The sequence below is a fragment of the Zosterops lateralis genome, assembly GCF_965231275.1.
Source record: "Zosterops lateralis genome assembly, chromosome: 3".
Classification (NCBI taxonomy): Eukaryota; Metazoa; Chordata; class Aves; order Passeriformes; family Zosteropidae; genus Zosterops; species Zosterops lateralis.
In genome coordinates, this window is record NC_139764.1 from 28,963,218 (window position 1) to 28,982,425 (window position 19,208).

The following is a 19,208-nucleotide window of genomic DNA, read 5'->3' on the forward strand; positions in this document are numbered from 1 at the left end:
AAACTAGGGGGTTTCTTTTTGTTTTTGAGAGGAAAGACATAGCTACTCAAACCTTTCAAGTCTTTCCTCAGTCTTTGGTGACTGAATAAAGAACTTTCTTTAAGTTCTTTAAATACTGTTTTAATTGAAAATATTCCAATAAAATAAATTTTAAATACACTTCGAGTCAAATCCTTTTCATATAGCAGAGCTATAGATTTTTCCATAGCGTGTGCTTTTTTCCAAGTCTTCATTCTCCATCAAGGCTCTTGAGAGTCTTGAAGATTCTATGTACTTGGTATATGTGACAGAGGCTTGTTTCCTAGTGTCCTAAAACAAAACTGTAAAACTACCTTGTGTAGTTCTCTTTCCTGTCCTTTGCAACTGTTTTGTTAGCCTCAAAGATCAGCAAAATAGGACTGTTTTTCTAAAAATCAGGAGGTAAACGGCCTTTTATCTTCTCTGCCTAGAAGTCGTTGAAATTCGTGCTGCTGCTGTCTCTCAGGAATCAATAGTAGTTCAGCCGATTTCTGAAGTAATCAGGTATGAGCCTTGCACAGCGTCACGAAAGCAATCATCTTAGGTGCATGAGTTAAAAAAACTTTGAAGAGAATTCAGCACTCTGACCCAAAACGGAACAGAAATTTATTCTTATACCTTTGTTCCACTATCTCCAGTTTCCTAAAGTGGAAGTCCCCAAGATACATAACAAATCGACAAATTATTATCTACCTTAGTAGCTTCATGTTGGCAGACTACCAGCAGATACAGGAGCCCATTAAATACCTAATCAGGGATGTGGCCACAAATTCATCTGTCTCCACCTGATGCCTGTATCCAGGTGGTTGAGGCTGGGGAGGTGAGCACCATGGACAGGGGCTGCTCCCTCCACCCAGAACACCTTTGGAAGTATTAATTTGCAAAATAATCTTCATTGAATGATATGAAAGACGTAGACCTTTTGGAGCAGCTGATGATCAGAACAGCATTGATCAGAGGTCATTCATTCATCTGTTCAGTGGCCATCCCAGTTCATTAGACTTGGTATTACACCAAAAATGATTTTCTAGATTTTATGGCAAATGTTGTATGGCATTTTTTGAAAGTCCAGAAGAGAAGCACTATCCGTAATATCCATTTCACTCCGGATAAGAAGTGAAGACCCTTATTGTCATCATAGCAACCTTCGTGTTACATGTGCGCAAGAAGTTGGTGATTTTTCTGCATACATCAGTAGTACAGCATCATGCCAACAGAAGTTGGCATCTCTCCTCACAAGTGGTGTCATCAGGAAAGGTTTCACAGTTGGACTTTAATGTACACTCACTTTTTGTTGCGTAGTGTTTCTATGAGCAATTTCTTTGCCTATCTTGTGTGACTACCAGTGACAAATTTTAAGGGCAATTCTTAGCTAGCTGGCAAAAGGGTGGATTACAGCCCAACACCACACAAACCTTTTGGCAAATGATATAACTTGAAAGGTACCATTGTGAAGATTTCAGTTGCATTCCAGATCTTGTTTTTTCTTGTTTAGTGACTTAAAGGTAGAATGAGTTGTCTTTAGTTCATGCCTGATAGAGAGACCCAGAAACAGATTGGCACTGACAAATTAGTTAGCTTGTCCCAAATTATCCCAGTTTTTTGTACTTAATTGCATAAAATCAATGTTTAACACTCTTTTTACTACTAATTCAACATACCTCACCAACATAGCTGCTGTGTGGCTACTTTACTGAACTAAAAAAATTAGAAATAAGAAAAAATTAATATGGAGGAAATCAGGCAGGCATTTGTTTTTAAAAAAGCATTAACTTCTTGCTTCATAACCAGGTGGACAAAGTCTGGTTTTAAGGAAGTGTATGAAACAAAAAGGAAATCCTTTCCATTTCCTTCTCATACCCTTTATATGTAAAAAAGAGCAGTGTGTATGGGATGCTTGGCAAATTTTCAGTAAACGGTTGTCTAGGTGTTTAGAGTTACATAATTCTGAAAATAAATTATTTAAAACCTACTTCAAACTCTTTCCCTCTAAGTTTATTGAGAGGACACTTTTGATACATGCTCACCTTTCTAAACTCAAATTCTCTTATGTGTATCTGCAGTGTTTGTAAAGATGCCTCTGTTTTATCTAAATGCTGTTATCTGTTTGTCAGGTTTTTAGCTTTGCTTTCAGACTCCTTGCAGGTCTTGCCAGACCTTTGTCCGGAAATGAGTACAGCCAAGATACATCTATATTTAGGGCGTAACAAAATATAGTCTGATTTTTTGTCCTGCACATTGTTTTATTCTAAATACTTTTTGCTGTTGACTTACTGGCAATGAGCGTTAATGTTTTTTAAGGTGTTTTTTCATATGACACCTGTGAAATCTGTAGGGTTTTTTCCTCTCCAGTAGTTCTATTCAGCAGTTTTGTTTTAAATCTCAACCCTTCTCTTTGTTATGAGTTTTAACATGTTTCTGGATAGTATTTAATCTTCAGAATGTTTGTGATTCTCTTTTAGCTACCAGGTCGCATTAATGTTACCTTTTTTCCACAGACTGGAGAGTTCTCAGCTCGCTTTCTCTTGAAGTTGCCTGTTGATTTCAGCAATATTCCTACATACCTTCTCAAGGTAAAAATGACTGTCTAAATTGACAGTATTTGTGAGAGAGTATGAATTATTGCAATCTCCTTAGTAATTATTTTGACTTTCCTGCCTTCCTGCTTTCCAAGAGTTTGAATGTTCACTATTTCTAAGTCTGATTGGATTATATTTTGGAAAGGTGATGTTAGATATATTGTTGTTTTGTGTACCACTCTAGTGGCATCTTTTATGTGAGTCTTTGGAATTTCATGACACATTGGTGTTGGGATTTTTAATGAACAGTCTCAATTTTATCAGCAGTCTTGATAGTAGAATCAGAAAAAACAAAATAAATATACCATTTCTTAACATGGAGTGAAAACAGATTCTGATTAGTTGAACTGAAAGCTTCCGTGATTGCTTCATTGTTCACAATGAACAGAAATTTGACCAGATACTTTTGAAAGTTGGGATAAAACAGCATTTATGTCTTTGCTGAAGAAATAAAAACAGAAAAAGCAATTTGTGACAAAGTACCACCATGGAAGAATTTGAAATGAGTGGTTTTTACAGCATGGGGACAGTCTCTCTTTGAAGCAACTACTGTGGAAGCTCATCATAAAGTCAATGTTACTATATTTAGACAACACATTGAGAGATCTGGTTTTTCTGTCTATCATGACTGTCAGAATGAAGTGCCAGAACTTCCACTGCAGACAAGGTTTGACTCAGTTCACGTTGCCAACATTCATCTTTCCTTTAAATCATGTGTCTGCTTTCTTTTACTTTTAAATATTTGGAAAAAGGAACAGCTACTTAATCTTTAAAAACTAATGTGTTGAGATGAATTTGTCAGAGTGGATTCCGTTACCTCCTCTTCGCCTTATTGTTAGAACTGTCTTCAACTATTGTTAAATCACAATCACAAGTGTGAGTCCTCACCAAATAAAGTGTCTCAAGGTACAAGCCATGAAAATAAAGATAGGCACAACTATAATCTTGACTGAAATTTTTGGTTACAGTTTGAGATTGTAATGCTATGGTCTTTCCACCTTCTGTAGATTGTTTTATGTTTGAGTAATGACCTGGTTCTCAAAAGTACGCAGGTACTTTCAGTAGCAGCTCTTCTCCCAGCTGCTGTCTTTCGTTAGACTTTGTCTTCTCACTTGATGGGAATGTTTCTGGTCAGATGTAAGAGGGTTGGCTAAGGCCTTTTTGGGAAGGTTGGTGTTAAGCTGGACATAGCAACAGTTCACGTAGACTTCGTGATAGCTGTGAATTCCTCCTGAAAGACGCTGGGGAAAAAAGAAGACTAAGAATGTATAATGTGAACTGTGCTGTCTGCTCCTGCCAGAACTCCCAAGTGCCATATTTTTCAGGATCAATTTTAAACAAGTCAAGAATTTCAGGATAAGTGCAGAAGGAATATGTTCAATAACTTCAGTTGTAGGGCTCTCTTGTACCTCTCTCTTTCAATTTCTGGGAGAAGTTGCCGGTTGGAAGGTGCTGTATGACTTATGTACTTGTCATCATGTAGGAACACCATGATAGAATCTCCTGTTGTTTCTGAAAAGTAACGTTTTAATGCATGACAGTATACTCCTCCTTACTATAATTCCCAGTCATGTTCACTAAACATCTTCTCTAAACAGGGTTTGTATACTGTGGGTAAATCATTAGTACTCCACAAGTCTCTTCCGGGAGCTTTGTTCCCTTGTTCATCCTGAGTACTGAGTGATTCATTAGTCTGAAGGAAAACATGTATTGATTTTGCATGCATAAGTAGTGTGAGGTGAAGAGACACACAGAGCAGGTAGCAGGGTCTTAAGTTTCCCAGTCTACCTTAATTTTGATATTTCAGAAGTCTTAATGTCTTAGCTTTGGGGTTTTAAAATTAATGTATTTTGTTGTAGCCTAGATTCTTACAGCAGTGGATCCTTCTTGATGGGCAAGGTACTAGTGAAATCCTTAGTTTTCTTGATCAGGCTTCTGCAGTGCAAGCTGGCAAGTTAACTATCTGTACTAGGAAAGTGACAGGTAGTCTGGCCAAATAGCCACAGGAGAAGAAATATTGTTTTATTCCAGAAGTATTTGTTGAGAGTAGAAAAATGGCTTGATTTAGGCTCCAGCATGGGTTATGACAGTGTGCTTTGTTGCAGGCAGGATCTGATACCCTTGCTGCCTGTAGCTTCCTGTATTCTGAGCTAGATGAATGTCATCTCTTGTGACAACTACATAAACAACATCAAAGCATAAAAGCAGGTAGAATCGTAACTACTCTGATGTGATTTAAATAGTTGTGCTCTGACTACTCCACATTCGTAAAGCTGTAGAACAGAGATTTTTTTTTAAGCTGTCCATGTCTTTTTTTTTTTTGGGGGGGGGGTGATACTTTTGACATAAATAGACATTTAATGTATTGCAATAAAATAGTTCATTTTCCATCACAACTGCCATGCTGATTTTGATGCTACCTGCTGGATTACAGTACATGATATAGAGCATCTATTGATGGAGTGGAAATAGTTGTTAAAATATTACCCTGAAAGGTGGAAGAGCAAGCAGAAGAAGAGTAATTGAAGGCTGTTAGTGTATTAACAGCTTAATATTTTACTGCAGAATTTAATGTGTTTGAATTATGTTCTAGTCTGCAGCCAACCTCATAGTGTGCAATTGCTTCTCTGTCATGATTTGCAAAGTTCAAACCTGTCGTGCTTTTTCTGACATCTTCTTTTTTATGTTTAATTAATACTACTTGTGTTAAAATCTGGTGAAATATTAAAGACCATTATTTTTGCCTGATCAATCACTCCTAGTATCCCAGTGATTTCTAATGTTCCTCTGAAGTTCTTATTGATGTCAGTAGGTAATCACACTACATGACTGTAAAGCTTTGTATCATAAGCCAGTACTCAGGTTTGATGATGTAAGGTGTGAGATCAGTAATACAGCTTTACAAAATCTTTGGGGTTGATGACAATACACTCATCAACCTAATATGTTATTAATATGTTATTCTGTCAACGTCTTACTGATTGTGGTGAGAATACTTTTCCTCTAAGGAATAAAAGTTTGAAGGGGTAGCATAAGTTGAATTTTTATGGACTGGAGAGGCAAATTTGCCAGGTTATTTCAAAAGTATTCATGGCACTAAATTTAAAATTGCATTCAAGTGTGTATACATTTAAAGTAAAACAGATGAGTGTATTAAGGAGACTGAGGATAGATAAAAGAGCAATGCAGTGTTTCTTCCTTTGAATTCTAAAATTGTAGCAAAATTTTGTCAGTTATTCTAGTAAAATTTCTTCAGATTTTATTTAGTTGGAGGCATAATACCTGGTATAATGTCTGCAGCAGATAAATCTCGCTTCATAACTTCTCTTGGCATATTCCTTTACATTTGAAAGGAAAAACATCATTGTGTATTTTCTATGCAAAAGAGCTGTTCTAAAAAAATGTTGGCCTAAACTTAAAAAGCACATTCATTATTTTTTCTTTTAGAAAGTTATATTTTAATGGAAAGGTTTTTAATTGAATGTGGACCTTTGTATCCACTTTCAAATTGTTTTCTTATGCAAATCCATTTGATACAAGTGAAAACTCTGTGTTGAAAAAGCCACAGAATCAAGCTGATGGCTCAAACTACTGCAAAGTTTATTATGATAAAACTTTCATTAAAGTTCTCTTATTTGAAAAGAATGTGGCTTTGGCTCAGGAAAATCTTTGTGTACTTTGCATTTTTTTGCAGTTGGATTTTTGATTTTTAACGTTCGTTTTGAATTAAATTATTTTATGTTGGTTGCAGCATTTTTAATTTTCTCTACAGTATTTTATAAAGAGAAATATTCACTGTACATACTTGTTTTGAGAGTCAATCTCTAGTTCACATTTCTGCCTTTTTACAGATACTGTGTATGCCACAGTAATAATAAAAAAGTTAAGAAGCTCAACATCTAAAATACCTCTTTCAAATTTTCATAGAATTTTTTAGGTTAGAAAAGATCATGGAGTCAAACCGTTAACCCAGCACTGCCAAGTCCACTAATAACCCCATGCCCATCCCTAAGTGCCCCATCTACACATCAAATGAACACTTCCAGAGGTGTTCCACCACTTCTCTGGGCAGCCAGTTCCAGTGGCTGATCACTCTTTCAGTGAAGAAATGTTTCCAGATATCCAATCTAAATCTCCTCTGTGGAACTTTCTTCCGCAGGCCATTTCTTCATCTCCTGTTACTTGTTACCTTGGAAAAGGGACTGACCTCCAGCTCATTACAACCTCCTTTCACGTGTTTGTAGAGAGAAATAAGAGTCCTCCTTGAGCCTCAAATTCTCCAGACTAAGCAACCCTAGGTGCCGTGTCCACTCATCACAGGACTTGTGCTCCAGGCCCTTCACCAGCTCTATTGCCCTTCTCTGGACACACTCCAGCACCTCAATGTCCTTTTTGTAGTGATGGGCTCAGCACTGGACACAGCACTTGAGGTGTGGCCTCATGCAAGGACATGGTCACAGGCCCTGCTCCTGCTGGCCACACTATTGCTGATACAGGCCAGGATGCCTTTGGCCTTCTTGGCTACCTAGGTACATTCATTCTATGTAGTTTTTTTTTCTGTCTTGGTAGTTTTTGTCAGCTAGAGGCACATATGTAATCATAACAACAAATCATTAAAAACCTCTAGCTCAGTAATTTACAAATTGTACTTGTTTATGTGACGGTATTATGATTGCATGGTATTGGTGGATTTCCGAATATGTTGCCAGTGATGGTGTTAAAAACAAGACATTTAGATATTTTTCTTCTTATTTCCATGTGGGTTTTTAATGTTTTGACTAAGTAAGATGTTCCCTGATTAACAACATCTTCTTGTATGTATCTTTTAAAGTACTCATTTCCTATGGGTATGTACTTGCTTGTTGTGCTCTGAATAATTTAGCTAAATTTGGACTAATTTAGCTATGATGCCGTCACCAGCAGCCTTCCAATAATTTCTCAGTATTGAAGTGTAAAGGAAATACACAAGGCAGACCTGTATCTTTAGATGCTTTTTTTTTTTGTGATGACCACTGTATTCAGTGTACATCTTTTAGAACTGAAATAAATAACAGACATTGTCTAGACACATTGCCAGAGGCCAAACAGTTGTGTGTAAGACTGTCAATGGAAGAAGTTTATCCTCAAGTTCAAATTGAAAGATAAGAACATATTTGTGTTTTTTTCCTTAGTCTGATTTCATCATTTGGAAGTCTCTTAAAAGACTTCACTGCAACTTTTGTTTACAACATAGACCAAATTCCAGGTACTGTGAAAAGACTGCAATACTTGTCTATGTCTGAGTAATTAACTATAGTACAAAACAAACAAAAATGTAATATGCAGGGTCAAATGAGATTTTTTTTTCCAGGCCAATTTCTTTACTGTTGTGCCTTAGCAGTTTGATTTATTTGACAGCACGCAAGATTTGTATTAAATTGCTGCAAATACCAAAAGACAAATGCACTTGTATAAAAAGTTCTAATGCTGTTTAAAAATCTGAGCTAAATATTCCAAATTAGAATATTTTCTTTCCCTTTTAAACTTCATTGGTATTGTTTGTAGCTGACTAACTAAAAGCTGTAGGGTGTTGAGGTCACAACAGTGGTAATAGTGATGTGGAGTTCAGATCTGACTTGATCTTCTTGCACTAGACTGTTTTAGTCTATGCCAGGCAGCCACCTCTCAAAGGAGCATAGACTGTTGTACAGCACATACTCTTTCTGTTGTAGTGGATAGAATGATGGACCTGTATGCCATATGAAGCTTGTCAGGTCTGTGATGCCTGGTGTCATTTTACCTCTTTTACTAATAACAAAGCTAGAAGTTTACAAGGCAGATAGATAGTCCTGAAATAATATCTAGTCCTCATAATTCACAATACTCTGACCATGCTTTACATAGAGATCTTTTAGGCTAATTTAGATTGCTGTTAATATTATACTACTTAAGACTTTGTGACAGAGGCACGAAGTTAACTTCCTGAATTGCACTCCATAAAGTATTCTTTATCTTGAGATGTATGCAAGCATTTGGAGCAAATAGTTTATATTTAAAAGTAGATGACAGTATGATGTTACTGGATTGATTACTTTACCAGCATTCACTTACTTAAATGGAATATTGGATCATCAAAGATTGTCTGGGCTTCTGTTAATAAAGGCAAACTTTATAATGCACGATTATAATGAGCCATTGAGATTTTAGATTAGAAATGGGTCTGTGCAAGTTAGTACTGGCAGTATTTGAAACTGTAGCGTTTGTAGCAGCTGAAGACAGTAAATTGCATGATCTAGAGGCTGGGAAAATAAATGCAAACTGTGTGTGCTGAAGACATTTATCAGTAGTAGATGTCACTGATGCTTGTCTCTTAGAGTCTTTCATTTTAGCCTGTGCCCAGTAATCTGCAACTTATTTTTGCTGTCCACGTTTTTTATTGAAAATAACAACAAAGTACCAGTGAGGAAGTGCTCCTTTAGCTAGATACCGTTGGCCATTGTCAGAGCAGCAGCCCAGTGCCAGAAGCAGGCAAAACTCCAAGCACTGGACCTTACGTACTGACTGAGGCCAAAAATAAAACGAAGAGGGAAAAAAAAAATCTTAATGTCATGAAATGTTTTTGTTAGTTTAAAAAGTTGTGAAATTGGAAAACTAGACTTTTCTGGTGCTGAAATATTTTAAGTGTCTAGTTTTTCATTATAGGTTAAAAAACATAAGATCTGTCAGCTGTAAATGTTTGGGGGTTTTGTTTTGGTTTTTTATTTTGCAAGATGTTTCACCTGTCACTATAGGTAAAAGTGTGTAATATCTTTCATATTCCACTGTTTTGTGTTTCTTGGCTGGTCTTACCATTGTAGTCGTATTATTGACCTCACAGAGCTTTTCAGAATAGATCAGCTCTTGTTTTGTCACAGAATCAACTGATTCTGGTATTGGAGAGTTAAGAGTAAAGCAATAGCTGCTTTAGTTCAGTGGAGCTGCAGAAATACTTACAGACACTATGATTTAGTTAGTCATCCTTTCATGATTTTGTTCATAATATCTTCTGCCCACAAACCAAGGGAAGCAAAGCTGTATAAAAGTGTACTTTAAGATTAAAATGTGTTACATTTGAATTCTGAGGGGAAAAAAAATTCCCTTCATTCTCACTAAATTTGTTAGTACAGCTTTTCCAGAACTAGATGACTTGTTTTTAGCATCTAGTCACTAAAACCACATAAAACATGTTAGTGTCAGGAGCACCTTAAGCTCCATATGCTGGAAGCCAAAAGCAATTTTTTAAAATCAGCTTTTTCTGTAATTTATTGCAAGATTTTGTTAATAAGATCTGTCAACTGGAACAGCTCATTCTGCACAGCTGATGATTTTAATAGGTTATGATCTTGATATGAATCATAGTCTCCAATCAACTGTATTTTTGATGACAGTTCTTTTATTTTTAAACATTTTATTTTTATAATGCAAAAGTAAAGGAAAAGACCACCATATCTACTGATAAATCTTACAATATTCATCTCAATTTCTGTGAATTCTCATCAAATTTGCTAGAACTATTAATTTGCTATTCAGATATGACTAGAGGTAGGGGGATTTTCATTAATTTCCTTTAAAAAATTAGGAAAAATAAGTAAAAAGAGCAGCTTTTTAAAGCCTGTTTTGCATCTGGTGAGAAAGTTTATAGACACGTTGTGTTGCGTGACTTGGTTCAGATTTACTGCCTTGTTAGGGCTTGTAATTTGTACTGTTGCTTTACATTTGCATTTCATGTATTGCATAGGAAGAATGGAATTCAATAGCCATAAAAATAATTGCAGGTTATTACATAATGATGGTGCTTATTTTATCTGTCGTGGTCCGCCCATAGTATGTAGAACAAGCAATGTACAGTGGTCTTAAACTGGGAAGTGGAACTTGGAAATATGTATTTTTAAAAATCTTGCATTCATTCTCCGCTGCTTTCTTTGTGAAGGAAAAAAATATTTGAGAAGTTGTTGAGCGTAGAATTTGAAGGTAGCACATAGTCTGTAAAACTCACGAATCAGCAAATCTGTATTTGCAAATACAGAAGTGCATGAAGCATGATGGTAGGATGTTATGAAGGATGTTTCCATGCTGAGCCCACAGCCAGTTTCTGGTACTGGGGTTCTTTCTAAGGTTTCAGATCAGGGCTTAAATCCTACAGCAGCTCACAAGGACTGGGTTGGTTTAATGTTCTGGGGCTCTTTTGTTCTGGCTTTCAGCTTACTAGACTATGTCTTCTTAAGAAAGAGTAGCATTAACATGAATTCTACAGCTGTATGGTGATTTCATATGATTCTTAGTCATGCTTGGTTTGAATGCTGTGATTTGCATTGGTAACTTTTTTTTTTTGTGAAATATACAAAATCCTTTCATGGCTGCCAGTCTTAAAAGGTTTCATTTGTTTTGTTGTTTTTTTTTTTTTTTTTAATATATGTCTGTAAAATAACCATCTAGTAACACTACTCACTTTTACTTGGTTTCATGGGTGTAGAGGTTTAAGCCAAAAATAAAAATAAAAAAAAAAATAAAAGCTTTAACATTGAAACAGTTACTCTCAGCAGTAAACATACTGAGGTTAACTGATCCATCACATTTGCTTTTGTCTAATTGATACTGACAGTGTCATTAATCATAATACCATAAAACATAAAGTAAAAACACAAATAAGTAGAATTTGTGGTGTTTTTCTTTCATGTTACCAAAAGAATGCACAGCATTTTGTCCACCAATTGCTAGCTAATAATGTGCCATGTTCCTATAAAGCTTTTAATTTCTCTAGTAACTTCTGTTTAGGAAGGAAGTTGCGTGTTTACAGAAGGTGTATGTAGGTATTTTCTGTTTTAGAGGGAGACTTCAGATGTTGAAGGCTAAAAGAAAGTCTGCCTTGTCCAGCAGCATCTCAGCAAAACAGTGAAAGAATAACAAATGAAACGTAGACCTCTTGACTCTCTATTTCTGTTTTAACAGTTTAGGTGTTCATGCTAGAACTTGTATGTCTTTTATGTGCTGGGACCTGTAATCATTGCAAACAGCACATCCATGGGAGAGAAGGGGCAGTCGGGAGGAGCGTTAATTTGGCTTCATGGTGTGCAGTTAGGTGCACTCCTTAGGCCTTAGCAGGTTGCCAGTACATCAAAATTTGAGCAAAAATATGTCCATGAATTAAATGTTGGGTTTGAGTTACGTAATGAACTGTCTGGAGTGTACATATAACACTTAAGTATACCCATATGATACCATTAGGAAGTCCTTCTGGTGAAAGAAAATAGGGAAATAGAGTTAAACTGATAATGCTGTTCCATCTCTTGCCATATTTTGTCATTTTAATGTTTTGCTTTTGTAGTTATCTCAAGTAATAAACTACTGAAATATATGTGTTTTTAATGTATTGGAATGTGTTTTTATATTTGGACATATCAGATACTCTGTGTTTTACTGTAACATCTTTTCTAGTGTAGAAAAATGCTAGACAAGTATGACTGATGTCTTGACTAAAACTGATGACTGACGGATGGTATGTAAATAATCAGCGATTCATTTGCAAAACCCTGAGGACAATGTGTTGGTTAACAAAAAATAAACAAGCTCATTCCAAATTATTATTCTCATTGTTTAGCATTTATAATGTGTGTCCTAGATAAAATCATTAATTCTATCTCATTTCACCTAGACTCATTACTTTTTAAAAGTAATAAATCTTATTTAATTTTCGTTTTACTATTGTTACATGATTAGATAAGCTCTTGCAATGTAGGTCAAATTATACCTAGGTTCCCATTTTGACATACATGTAGGTATTTTCACTTTTTTTCCCTACATAGATTTGATGAAATTAGTAACTGATCATCTGACAAGTTCTAATTTAATATATTGCTCACAGGAGTTGTGACATATGATTAAAAAACCTTTCTTTTTCAGACAGGGCTTGAAACATGAGCTAGGTGTATGGAAATTCAGTGTGGAATACTGAGCTCTGAGGAGAGAGCTTGTCCAAGGCTTTATTTAACCAGAACAGTGTTTGTCCTCTCCCCTCTCTTTCTATAACCTTCACAACTCATCACAGTTAAAATTAGCAGTCATTTAAGTGCAGTTCGTTTTGACACACTTTTCTTAAAGGGAAAAACAAGCCACACCTGTCAACAAGAAAGGGCTGTGAGACTTCAGAGTTGCTGGAGATTTCTCGCCTAGGCCATTTTTCCACTATTATGGGTTCTTACTGTTGTGCCACTATAACATTCCTTACTATTCTTGAGTGTTTTCAGGTGATTTTGGACACCTCATCACATTTGGACAATAACTGTGTCTCCGAAGATACTTAGAACTTCAATTATACCTTCTTTTTAAAGTTCACAGAATTGAGCTGTGTTCTGCATGAAAGAAAACTATTCACTGTAACTATTTCACTTATTAAAAAAATAATTTAAAAACAAATAAATGGCAAAGCAGAGACCAGAGTACATGTAACCTGACTTGCAGTCTGTGTGAAAAATATTTAAACTAAAATACAAGTTTAATTTTATCTTCTTAAGGCTGTGTTTCATCTTTGTTTACAAATGGAGCACTTACGTTTCTAGGTAGAATGTACTCCTTTGTGTATCCATTTCATTTTATGTATATCATTTATTTTGACAATATCAATAAAGGCTGTTAAAATGGTAGTAATTTCTGGGCTTTGTTCTGTGTAATTAACCTTAGCTGCACTAGAGCTACTGAACAGAAGAGCAGTTTCTCTTGTATTAATATTCTTTTTTACATGATGACTCAAACTCTCTTTTCAAGTTTGTTTTTTTTTTAATATAAAATCAGAAATTTTAGAAACTTTATTTCAAGATGTGTAAGTTATAGGTGGATATTACTTGTTTGGTAGAAATAAAAGACTGAGATGTTAATAATACAATGCTTTAGGACTGTGTGCTTTATGAGCTCTCCTAAAACAAAAGAAATGTTGGAATGAAATTACCGGAGAGAGTCTCTTGATGCAATAGCAAATGTTTCATAAGAAACTGTGAAACTGAATTTGTAATAAACAAGACTGGCATTTTACTATTGTGTTCTTGCAGCATCAGTTTTATTGTATGGCAGCAACTTAATAGCTAAAATATTCTCTTTGTTTCTTTTTTGTTGTTGTTGTTGTTTACCACATGTTGCCAGTTCCTTCTTGAAAAGATGTGTGATCAAACTGCAGGCCCGTTTACAGACCTTCAGGCAATGATAGTATCACATTTAGGAGACTATACCTATTAAAGCAACTTGGAGGCATATATTATTTCTCTGACTCATGAGAGGCAGCATTGCAGTATGCAGAATTACTTCTCCTTGGCTTCTTTAGTTATGAATTTTGTGAATATAGCTGAATAAACTTATCCCTCCTGGAAAAATGGTGTAGAAAGTTATATGCCACTGATAAAAAAATGTTATCACTGTTACAAAAAGGTAAGTTGTATGAATAAGCATTATGTTAATATAGTGCTTCAATACTAAATATAAAAGAAGATATAGCACAGAAAGATAATTTAATAGAAAATAACTGAGAGTCATTTGAAGCCTATTAAGAAGCGGAGATCCGTGTAAGATTGAAAAAATTGCAGTCTCCTACGTTTGGAACGATGCATTTCCAGGAAACTTGGAAAATTGTAATAGTGATCTGTATAAATGGGATTTGAAAAAAGAAATTTAACTAATTTTGCAATGCTGTTTATCAAGACAGAAAGTGTGCTTAGCAGGACTTGTTCAGTTTTTTGGCACATACAGGTGTGGTTTTTAAGTAAAATCACATTTGTGAGCAGTAGAAATAGTGAAGTTTCATTTCATACAGGTTTAATCTCTCATCTTCTTGAATCGCTACACTATGATGTTACTGTTCTCTCATGGGTCCTTGTGTAGTGATTTATCAAGTGAAAGATGAGAAGTGTTTTCACTATTTGGCCCCCCTTTTACTGCCTTTCATAGCAAACTGAATTTACCTGTCGCAGTATTTAGTGGAATAACCAGTTGTGTCTCTCCTCTACCTGACTGCTGATCTTCATAGAGCTTCTGTGAACTTACTTATTTTTTGAGACTGAAAACAGGTCAGGGAAAAGAGCAAAGAGAGTGGGGAGGCATCTGAAAAGAGTGGTTGCATACCTACTGAATCTGAAACTAAATTAAAAGGCAGAAAAATCATTACAGTATGTCTACACTAGAATGAAAAACTTGATGACAATTGAAAACATTTTCATCATCCAAAAAGTTTTAGAACAACTTGGCTCAAGTGGGATGAATGCAGAAGTAGAATATTTACACTTGCTTAGCACCAAGGCATTCAGTTGAATTTGTTTGTAAACTCCTTTCTGCACCTTAATCATCTATCAGTGTGGTTTAAATCAATTTGGGAATGCCCATCTAAGGGATTATGGAGTTTAAATCTTTAGTCAAGTGATCCATTTGGGAATATCTGTTATACATCATGGTGCAACTGATTTTCTTCTTCCTCCAGTGAGTTGATCATTGCTGTAACTGTGAAAAGGAAATCTCTCCTTTAATGTAAGCTAAAAGAATCAATAATAAGTTTTCAATATGAAGACTATTAAGTGCTCATTTAATATGCAAGAGCTATTTTGGGGTTGGACAACAAAAACTAGAGTCTGAATTTGTAGAGAAAAATGAATAATCTCTGCATTACCATATTAAGGCAATTTTGGAATGTACTTTCAATTAAGATATTTACAGCTGTACAAAACATCAGTGTTTTTTGAATCGCAGAGAAAGACTGGAAACAAGTCTTATCTCTTCATCTTTGTGTTCTAATTTTGTATTCTTTGAAAAATACAATGAAAAAGATTTTTCTTGAGATTAATATTTTGGAAGCTTACTGCATGTAAACATTTGAAAACACTAGTCTGAAACTTTTGCAGTATTGTCTCCAGGTATTTATTTGTTTTTCCTGTGCATGAGGGTGTCCAGATCTTTGCAAAACTATTACAGAGAAAACTATTGGGAAATGCTGAATTTATCACTTCATGTAAAATATTTGTTCGGGACTATTTGCCTTTTTTTCTTTTAATGCAGCCATTAATTGCACTCCAGCTTCTAACGTGCTAAAAGCTAGATGAATATGGAGCCAAGCATTTATTAATGCTGATTGAGAAGGGAATATTCAAAAATTGACAAAAAATACCTTGACAGTGTCCTGTTAAGTAACCATCTACAAATATATTAATTCCATTATTTTAATAGACTCCTTTCTTGATTAATCAATGACCTTATTCTCTTAAGCATATCTGTCAGGACATGTCTTCCTAACAAATCTGTTCAGCCTGAAGCATGTAAAGCATCATCCTCATCTTCAAACTGTGTTAAGTCAAGAAAGTGTTGTGGTAATGTGGGCATTGCTTGTCCAAGAACATTAAGGACCGTGGTCAGGATCATTTTAACCATAAAAGGATGTCTGTTATGCTTTCTTGTTTGGTATAAGTTGGAAGGGAGTGAAAAAAAATACAGAAGGAATTTTTATTGCAGAGAAGTATTTCCCTCCAAATAGCACATGAAGGAAGACCATGTCTGAAAAAAAGATTTTGTTGGCAGGGAAAGAAGTAGTCTGATAAATGTTGCTGATAAGTGTTTTAGCTTTAAATGACTATTGGATTTAAAACTCAAATTTTTCTACCATCAGAAACATTAAAAGTTAATTTTCAGACAACTACTTATTTTGCTTCTATTTGTGTAAATCCTTCTCTGGATCCTAGCCTGATTTCTTTTATTATCTTTTTTCCCACCATAGTTGGAGACCGTTATCAATTGCTTTTGTTTAGAAGCTTGCCTGTAAAACGAAGAAAAGTTAAAAGAATGTGATGATGTATGTTCCAGGAATTTGCATATGAAGATAAGAGTTTTTTCAGTGCAGTTCTAACCTGGTAGCGTACAAACATAATTGTTAGCAAAATGTTTATTTATTGTTTTTCAATATTCATTTTATTGTTTTCAAATTTCTTTTGAGAATGATAACAAATTCCTGGGCGTTGATATCTATGGTGGGAAATCGATACATTTTATTTTAAGATTGTGAAAATATAAAATAAGTTAATAAGTGAATAGGTACTGGTTTTCAATTTGCATTCCACTTTTAACAGTATATTTCCTTTTCAAGTTTAGCAGTAATACCAGAATTTTCAAACTCACCTTTAAGTGACCAAAACTGTTAAGCGCAAAAAGAGGACAGTATGTGCCCTTTGCATCCCTGTGTGTCGGTGGATGGTGCATGGATTGGCATATTACAAATATGTATTTTGGTATATTACCAAATATTTTAAAGCCTCAATGTGAGCATCAGTGTCTTCTCTTTCACTGTGTCAGTGTGAAATTATTAGCATGAAGTAGCAGGAAGAACAATTTTTATAATTTTTGTTTCCACTGAGGTTCTTAAAGAGAGTCATTTTGATGCTGAGGGGACAAGTCATGTAATTTCTTAGGTTTTTGTATATAAAACGAGGGGCAGATATTTAAAGCATATTAGTGACATACAGTTCCAAATTGATACAATGTTTTGATTCTTATTGCAGTCTTAAATTTCTTTCTACAACAGATTGTTAGTTGCACAGCTATTCAGTGGTTTGGAAGCATTTACATGCTGAAAAGCAGGTAGACAACTTTTCCATAAATTAACTTAAGTTTGATGCGTGCTTGTAATTTCAGAGCAGTAAAAGAATTCAAGTTTTTCTTGCTTTTTTTTTTTTTTTTTTTTTTTTTTTTTTTTTAATATCATTATTTGAAGTAAAGGACTAGAGCAATGCGAGTAAAGTTTACTTCTTTCTGTTGTATTCTTCCTACAGTGTGTTCTATGGAAAGTTAGATATGGTGCAAATACGAGATGTAAAACATAGATTTTGATCAATAAAGGCCTACAAAGCAATATATTTATAGATAATTACACAGTATAGGATAAAAATTGCCATATGACTTTCTGGAATGATGATGTGGCTTTGCTAAATCTGAATTCTCCATTTTTTCTTATACAAATACTGAAAACAATAGTACAGTTACACAGAGTAGCTGATTATTCAGTAATGAGAATAGTCACTTGCATTTGGAAACCAATCACTGATATACTCAACTGTTGTGAAAAAGTGTTGATTTCTAGCTTCAAACCAGAATTTTGGCTGTAGTGAAGAGCAGATGTGTACCTCATGGTCAATGGGTTTTCTTCCCTGTTTTTCAAAGAAATTTTCATTGTATTTCATGTTATGGGAAAGGACTAGCTGGTAGTTTCACTTCCCTGTGTTTGTGTTAGAAAAAAAAGCAGAGGTTTATGATGCTGGAAAGTGATCAAGGCAAGAAGTGTTATGTCTCCTGTTATGAAACCAGTTGCGTGCAATTTTTGAAAAACAAATATTTCGGATACCTTTATAGAAAGGCTGGTCTAATTGGACCAATTGGTGCAGTTCAGGCCAGTCAAGAGACGACTGTGTTTTTTATTCCATGAAGTGGACTCTGCCCTCATTGAAGTCAACAGGATCATGATCACAGAACTATATTCATAAACACAGATTTTCAAACCATCTGAAATGGGAAGGGTAATTATATGGCATTATATATAAAGGCCTCTTTGTGTTATGTGCTTGTTCTGTGTTTCAGAGGGATAAATATATACAAGAATTGTAGGTGTGTCAAAGCAGCAAAACTGGTTCAGACAGGTAAAAGCATTTGAAGTGGTGTCTTTTGCACCATTAATAGTTTTGAGTTTGTCTCAGTATTTCTGCATCAATATTATGAATCCTGTTTTTAGAGATTTATTATTCCTATAAAAGCAACTGGCTGAAATTTGGCTCATCAAATGAATTACTCTTTCATTCTTTTCTATTAAAAGAATTTTATGTTGCCAGTGATAGTTGTCTGATACTGGAATTGCTTCTGCCACTTGGAATTTTTTCTTGTTCACAAGGCTGTTTGTTGGTGGTAGTTAAAGGAATGGAGAGTAATAGGTTTCCTTTCTGCAGCACTGATGGAGAACTTTGCAGTCAGAATCTAAAGGTTTTGAAATACTGACTTAAGCCCTGTAGCATCACTGATAGCATCTATTAATCTCCTCATTTTAAAATTGGGAAACTGGTGTATGAAGTTTTGCTAGAGCAATGTAGTAACAGACTAGAAATAGATTCCAGTAGTTGTGATTTTTAAGCCATGGAGTATCAAATACAATAATCATTTCATCTGCTATTTTAGCTGTGGCTGTCAACCTAAATTTAGTATGGTATTTATTAATAGGTGAGTACAAGCTACTCTGTATGCTAACCTTTGTCCATTTGAGTATTTGTTTATCATGGTTGAACTTTATGCAATTTAAGGCGCTGTCATTCAATAGATGTTTTTAAGTCTTCAAGTAATGTCCTTTGATACAACAGTGTTGGAGGTGGAGAGGAAATGAGCAATTTTATCAATTTCAAACAAACTGAAGATGTTTTTAATTACTATTTTAAACATTTTTTGCTTTAGTCATAGGTTATCATTTAAATACTATTTTAGTCCTTTTTAAGTAATCGTTTCAATTGTCACTAGTAGCTTGAAGTGCATGTATGTATGAATTCAAGACTAAAGATATTTTGAATGATAAGTACCTTCCAAATGCTTTTGTGCTGC

The 19,208-nt window shown here is 34.9% G+C and overlaps 1 protein-coding gene across 1 annotated transcript in view; it reads left to right on the top strand.

Moving 5' to 3' along the window:
* Positions 1 to 19,208, top strand: part of BABAM2 (BRISC and BRCA1 A complex member 2) — a 162,505-nt gene that overhangs the window by 49,127 nt on the left and 94,170 nt on the right. Inside the window, exon 6 of the mRNA XM_083857094.1 lies at positions 2,517 to 2,591. Within this exon, the coding sequence (XP_083713220.1) occupies positions 2,517 to 2,591 (75 nt within the window). The remainder of the gene's footprint in view (positions 1 to 2,516; positions 2,592 to 19,208) is intronic.